The sequence below is a fragment of the Centroberyx affinis genome, unplaced genomic scaffold (genome assembly GCF_046629955.1).
Source record: "Centroberyx affinis isolate AG114_WGS23_722 - 3 ecotype Tasmania unplaced genomic scaffold, CSIRO-AGI_Caff_v1 ptg001046l_1, whole genome shotgun sequence".
NCBI lineage: Eukaryota > Metazoa > Chordata > Actinopteri > Beryciformes > Berycidae > Centroberyx > Centroberyx affinis.
The window spans coordinates 43,661-51,361 of record NW_027279600.1 but is presented as its reverse complement, the minus strand read 5'-3'; the positions used below and the strand labels follow the sequence as shown (position 1 = coordinate 51,361).

The following is a 7,701-nucleotide window of genomic DNA, read 5'->3' as shown; positions in this document are numbered from 1 at the left end:
TCAGAGAGTAGGGAGAGAAGATATGAGATGAAAAGGCTTGAGAAATGTCAAGCACAACTCAGGCATATCAAGGAATGTGGGGCTAATGGAAGTAACAGCATGCCTGCCAAAAAATATGAACTGCACAGGAAAACATGGAACTACATACTTCCTTCTGCAACCCTCCGATGAGGGATGAAACCTGCTGGAGCTTCATGGAAGAGGGCCAGAGGAGCATTGCTCTTTCATCTGAACTCAGTCTTACTGTAATACGCCTCCGTTCCAAGGTTGCTCTGTCCCTGGGAAATGCCTGTTGCTTAACAGGCTGCCACTGAATGGCCACATTACTAAAGTTTATGGGCCAAGTCTGTTCAGGAAGTGTCCGCTTTGTCTCTTCTCACAAAAGCTGTTGGCGACGCAGAATTTATCAGTTCCGTTGCCACAGTAATGCTGTTACGGCAGAGCGGAGGGACCTGCAGTTCTTTGCTTTCTGCTGTGTGCAAGTGTCAGTGACGGGGCGAAGGCAGCATCCATCTGCACCGCCTGCCACTGTAAATCAGCAGCGGATAAAGCGGCTATCCCGCTGTACCCCGTCACTCTGTTAGACAGTGATAAGGATATTGGAGTGAGGAGGACAGGATCTTGCAGACATTCTCTTCAACTCCTAATCCAAAGAGAAGAGATAGCAGGGAGGGCTGGTGATCAGAGATGGAGGAACTGCAGACTAGATTAGAAAATGAGGACATGATGCTGTAGGTGTGAACGGGGATGGTGTGTGACAAAGGAGGAAAACAAGAAGGAGAAAAGAGAGACCTGAGACATGGGGTGGGGTTAACAACTCTGAATGAAAAAAGAACAGAAGGGCATACTGGAGAAAGTGTTTGCAGTGGTAACCAAGACGACCGGCTCAACAGTTGCCAGCTCCTGCTTCTTTAAATTCTAGTTTTCCAATAATGGACTGGAATACAAGTATTTGAATCTGTTCGTCAACAACAAGCAGTTCTTACCCCCAGGACAGACAGTCATGAATAGCTCGGCCATAGAGGGATGCTTGCCTAAATCAGACAGCGATTAATACAACTAATGAGAAAAGAAAAAAAGGGAGGGAGGCATAGAAACAATGCCACAATTGAAATAACACAATGGAGGAGAATTACACAACTTCTGCTGACTGAGCCAGTAGATAAAATCATCACAGGTACCATGGAGAACTGAGCGGGTCTTGGTACACAGAGTGCTGGCTCAAGCATGATCTCAGTCCACACCATGCTGCAATAGAAACCTCTTTGTGACACTGAATGTGAACATCTATTCAGGACAAGTTGTTGCACTGTAGCTGCTTGTTTGTACTCACATGACATAGATGAGAAATCTGAAATGTCACAGCTCACAAACTCAGACACTTATTTGGAACCTGATTAATTGCTGGGTATTTTTTTTTGTTTTCATTCCCGTTGTCATTTTCCAAGCAAACAATGCAATGAAATGTGAAGCTGTCAGTGCGATTGAGTGGGTTATTTGAAATACCTTTCTGACACCAACAGGTAACAAGTATGTATCCAAGATGGAGGGCAGGGTGCTTGACTGGTAAATGTCTTTACACTTAGACCTCATGGCAATTCCACTATCAAGGTAGCCTTTAGGGAAAACAGGCAAGTCACGATGACAGTCCTATATCCTTTGTAAATCATTTACACCCAAAGCCACAGACCTATAAGTACACCTAATTAATCCAGTGACAAATACTTGAACGGAAAAAAATAAAGAAGGAATTTGACATATGAAATTACATTCCAAAACTATTCCTTTACTTTAGAAAGTAAAAGCCTAGATATCTAATTTTTCAAAATAGCTTACCAGCTGTTGGTGTGTGAGCCCTTCAAACACACCAAGTGTCTTAACTAAAGTTTTCACTCTTACTCACTCTCCTGTCCGACATGTAATTGAGCTCGAGAGTGTAGCACACTCTCAGTAAAACTCTGGTTACCAAGTTACAGGGAACAATGTAATTGGGTTAAGCCCTATTACTGGGTACCCACCCCCCTCCTCCCCATACACATACATTAAATACACACATATTAAATATGTAATTGCCCTTCAGTGAAACATTAATTATGAACAAGCAGTTGCACATGCAAGCTTTACTTCTTTTTTTTTACATGTACTGCAGTAAACCAATAAAGAAAACAAAAGTGTCTTCATGTAGGTTGTTCACACTGATTATATAAAATAAGCCCTGTAATTAATTTCCTCTCATGCTGATGTTTGGTTTCACAGAGTTTTTTCCACACTGGCTGGTCATATGACACTGAGCCCCCAGCTGGTCCCTCTTCTTTCTCTCTGTGCAATTCAAAAGGTCCATTGCCAGTTGTATAGACTAAACACATGCAGGTCTGTGTGGCTCAATGAGAAGAGCATGGCTATAACAAAGCCAGAGTTAGGCGTTCATTTCCCACTGGGTACACACTTGCTAAAAGGTATGCATGCACAGTGCTGCAGGGCACTTTGGGTGAAAATGTCCACCAGACTGTGTATGGTCACAACACTGTTTCTCTTGCATTAGGACTTTGATTTGTTTGATATTACCACAGTGGAGCTAGTTACCTGAAGGGAACATGTAGGCCTAGTAGGCTACCTGGGCCCCGGGCCCCTCACAGCACACTGGCCAACCCTGCTTAACAGGAAACCTAAGAAGCTTAGTATAGGCTAATGCCCAAATGGCCTTAGGTAGCCAAGGGGGCAACAAAGAGCTTTTAAAATACCAGGTGGCAACAGGCTGAACTGTAGAGGAAATCCAAATTGCACTCATCTGAATCAGCAGCATGTTAACTGAGTTAGTTAAATGGCCTCTCATCACACACACACACACACACTTTTAAAGGGTTTAAAGGGTCACTGACACTTGGACAGATTAAAAACATTTTACTTCAAATGGCATAAAATTGTCAGCTGACAAAACGTTTTTGACAGTACAAATATTTAGCAAATATTAAATACTGTACATAGCTGATTAATCCCTACAAAAGATATAAACAAGTGCCTCTTATGAGAGGAAAAATAAACAGTCCAATTTGGTTCCAGCAGAAGGCGCGTAACCCTGTTTCGTTGACAGCTTATTGTTCTCCGACACAAAGGAACGGTTTCCAACTCCGCACCACTTCCCTTTACGCAAACCCTCTGCCAATCCACAGGCGCCCCACTGAAAACAAAAACCATGTGCAAAGGAAGAGAATATTAAGGTACTTAATTCAAACTTCACCAAAACATTGAATAGGCGTACACTCATAAAGCAACATTCCTGTCAACGAGGAAAAGCACTGGCATTGGTTAAGCCACGAGCTGCAAAAAAAATAGCCATCTTAACAAATAGCAATAGGGGCTTAAAATCTTATTTTTCTTGAGCTCAGTGAAAAAGTATGCTAATGATGTGGCATAATGGCACTGGTCCCAAAGCAAATAAAATTGTTTCAAGGATTTTCTTGAATCAAGTGTCATTTTCTTGATATATGCCTTATTCTACCTTATTAAGGTAATGACACTTGTTTCTAGACAGGGAACAAGGGAAACTCCACTGGAAACAAGTGGATTTATCCCACCCCATTCGCACTTTCCCCTTGTTTTAAGAAAAAATAATATTTTACGACTGAACAGGAGATCAAATTAGTTGTTAAGATGGCAATTTTCCAGTGCATCAGTGCTCAGTAGGCTATTCAAGAGTCCTTCGCCGCTTCAGTCCTGGCAGGCTGTTTAAAAATGAAAAATCAAAAGTCAGGTATCAGCAACCTTTAAGGTGCGGGAGTGCAGAAAGTTTGTCGACTTTTCCAAAAGCAGCGGCACTTTCGACCCCTTTGAGCCACTCTTTACATTTCCTCACGACCGTCTCGTCCACATCTCCGTCCTCCTCCTCATATTCCACATCATCGTACTTGTACTGGTCATTCAACAGAGAGATTTTAACGATGGTGGTGATGTCCTGCTCCGCACTCTCCAGCTTGGCGACTGGGATGCAGCTCTTGGAACCTCCGTGCGCCTTTTTGGATGGGAAAACTCGTCTGTGCCGAAAGTCCGCAGACGCGCAGCACTTCTGCTGCTTAGCCATCATCTGCTTTTCTAGATTGCGTTTCTGGATGACAAGAATGGCTTCAGGGGTAAGACTAAGGGTAAACTGAATCTCCTTTTCTCCGTCTTTGCTGGCAGACTGTTTGGTGGCCCGGTGAGTGGTGGACTCCATGGAGCTGGAGCGCCTGACTCCGTCGGACGAGTCCTGAGGTTTGGGCACCGACAGCCAGCTCTTCCCCTGTGTCTCCTGCCCGTCAGCCAGCCTCTGAGAAGGGCTTTTGCTTTTCGGCTGCTGGGCTTTTCGTCCCAAATTCCTGAAATTCGCCGATGACCAAGATGTGGAGAGCTTCTCCTTATCGGACTCCCCCTTCTCTCCCCCGGATTTGCTGGTGAGCTCAGACTGAGGAGGCACTGCGTTGGGTTTCTTTTTCCTGAATAATTCCCTGCCAGGAGAGGTGATCCGCTGGTGGAGGTTGATGGGTGGAAAAGGCATTTCTTGTGATTGATAGTGGTCAGGATGTGAAAACGTCTTCAAAGTGCAGATGAGAAAAGCCTGCGCAAAGCAACGAGGAGCGCTCTACGGGCATTATCCAGCAGCGAGGTGGCGGCGGCTGCAGTGCACCTGTTGGCCGCACCGGGATTCAACTGGTGCACGCGCAGCCGGCTGCCTTATTATCCTGTCGGTAGGAAGGCGTGGCCAAGAGGAGCGCTGAACAAAGCCAGGAAATAAAATCAAGTGGTGATGTCATTTCATAATTTTTCAATAACTTCCTTAAGCGAAGCCACACTCATCTAATATTCGTCTTGTCATCCCTAACCTCTATTTTAAAATCACTGTAACGCACTGCGACCACGTGCCTATTGCTGTGCCTAACACATTTAAAAAAAACAATGAACTAAAATGTTCAATAAATCTATAGCCTGAACAATATTAATGTTTTTCTGGTAAACTAGTTAAATAACGTGGTTGCTAAGCGACGCACGCAAGTAGGCTGCGTCCGGTGAATGATAACTAGTGAGTTTCAGTTAGAGCATTAGTATTTAAATTAAGTGGGCACAGGTGTGAGCTCATCTCGTATTTTTGAACGCGATTCAGTCAATCACAACTGGGGAAAGGAATTATCTGTTTTATAAGAACTATTTACAGCAAGTTATCACTTTGAAGAGACAACTTGACACAACACAGCCTCCAACAGAAAGCTGAGGAAAAAACCCTGGCATTAGACAATCCTCTTAACATATTTGAAGTTTCACCTGGTAACATTTGACGTTTTAAAAATGCTTTTATATTTTGGGCTTCGGATACCCCACATGGTGGCCTTGAACAGCTTCACTGACAATGTGGCTGGATCCCTCCCCCTCAATAATTAATGGAATATGCCATAGCCTATCCTCATAGAGATATAACACTCATTTGCATATCTGTACGGGCTACTGTGGATTTTAAGTTGATTCAAGTGTAGAGATGTTTGTTTTTACTGTAGTAGCCTACTTGCTTACATGATGGCATCTATATAAATTATTTCTTTATGGGTTGTAATCTTAATTGTAGGCTACGATGCCATGCCAATGAAGTAAAAAAATAAAAATAAATGTGAGGGCTTATGTCCATTATTCCCTGCTTAAATTGGCTTAGAGCTGTCACACTAACCACTTAATGGCATTACATTTGCCTTTTATTGTATATTTTATCTGGGTGTATTGTTAGGTGTGTTTCAGTGTTGGTGATATTTAATTGCTGCCAACATCTGTCTATTGCTACAACAGATCATTTGGGAGTTTTACATTAAAAATAAGCAGATTTTCATATATACTCTTAATACAACTACTCAGTACTAAAGAGTACCAAAGACATCTGAGAATTATAAAGTCTTCTTGAAAAAATGATTCATAGTTTCTGTAAAGTAAATGCACCATTAAAATACTTCCAGAAGATAATATTTATGATTTAAAACATAATTACTTAACATAGTTTAGCTATTTTTTTATCTACAAACTACAAAAAATGCTCATGTTTGGTACCATTTTAGACAGTCATAGTTGTCTTGCATACAGTGAGCTAAATAAAAAGTAGTAGTGATGTTTCAATAAAAAAAAAAAATAGCATTATAATGGCAGCATAAGGCACTATCACCATTGATTCCAATTACAGTCAGCTGAGAAGTTGACCCAGGTAAGATGGCTGCCATATGGTCCCATTCCAAAACAGGAATTCTCTATGACATGTCCCCTCTAGTGTTATATCTCTATGCCTATCCTATAGGCCTATCACTCTATAGGTACAACTCAAACCATTTCAGATGTATGAAGGTCCACTGTTGTTCTGTAGGCTAGGCCATGTAATCTAGGGAAATACACAAATGCAATATTGATTCCTCTTCCTTTCTGCCGTTATTGTAATTTCAATGTCATTTTGTTTCACTCAGTCTGGGACAAGGAATAAATCAATACGTCCTTGCCTAATCTGTACAGTTTCTAGACCATTTATTTGTTATTGCCCAAGGATGAGTTTACATTTGACAATTTGTAAAACGTTCTGCTATTAAATCAATAGACAGTTAAACACCCAGTTGCTAATATAGGCTAAATGAAAAACTATTAAGACTGAAATTTGAAAATTTGAAATCTGGGAAATAACATTATTGTATGACCATATAAGAACGTAGCTGCTAAATATCTTCAAAAATGTAAACACGATGAAAGGCCATATGGAGAAGGGGAGTAACCTACTGGAAAACATAAAATAGATCCTTTGATTAGAATTACAATCTTTAAACTGATTATTTTACTTCACTTACTTATTAAAACAACACTCAATCACAATGTACTATTCAATGAAACATAGGAATGGTTGCATAGAAACTGCCCTGGACAACACAGGATGTCCCAAGTTATTCTTGAGCAACATTTATATGATGAACCGAATCATAAAGCGGATGAGGGCACAAAGTATATTTAATTTCAAGCGGATGCTGTGGCGCGGGGTCCCTCCTCTCTCTGACATAACAGTGGATTAGATGTAATGAACAGGAAATGGTTGGACACTCCAACAGATTGCAGAGGTCAGGGTCCTTCTTCCTCATCCTCAAACTTTGGTGTAATCCAAAAAACAACAAAAAAAACAACACATGCGCTCAGTGGTGGGCTAAGAAAACCGATCACAAAAACAACCAACCTCCCCTCATTCAATGGCATTACGTCCCGAATTATTTTATCCCTCAGATTACTTGGATACTAATATAGTGCCTGGGGATTTGTTGGCTCTCTGCCAAGTTAGTTGAACAAGTACTACTGAAAGGAGATTTTGTCCATGCTAATCCACCATCACATTATACAACCATCTAATGAAACTATGTGGGGGCTGCATGAAGGGGAGGGGTGTAGAGCTCCACAACAAGATGTGGAGACTGGTTAATAGTAAGCACGATGTACAAAGAAAACCTAGAGGCATGTTTGTAAAACCTGGAGTAAATCCCGAGGCTAATACACGGGGCTTGCGTTATGTGGGGAATGACATAAAACGGCTTTAAAATCCTTTGTTCACTGTAAAGCAAAAGCTGGGAAAAAAAGGTCCATGACCCTCTGCTAGATTACCCATAGGTTAATCCAAGGTGTTCTATAACACACCTTCTCATCAACATAATGTGACCATCCGCGCCGCAG

General features: G+C 41.7%; 1 protein-coding gene across 1 annotated transcript; it reads right to left on the bottom strand.

Moving 5' to 3' along the window:
• Positions 1-2,919: 2,919 nt before the first annotated feature.
• On the bottom strand, positions 2,920-4,555 carry prr18 (proline rich 18). Its single transcript, XM_071522945.1, has 2 exons — positions 3,763-4,555; positions 2,920-3,178 (listed from the first exon to the last, which is right to left on the bottom strand). Exons 1-2 carry the CDS (start codon positions 4,529-4,531, stop codon positions 3,144-3,146), a joined length of 804 nt encoding a protein of 267 aa, XP_071379046.1. The 5' UTR covers positions 4,532-4,555; the 3' UTR covers positions 2,920-3,143.
• Between the last annotated feature and the right edge of the window lie 3,146 nt (positions 4,556-7,701).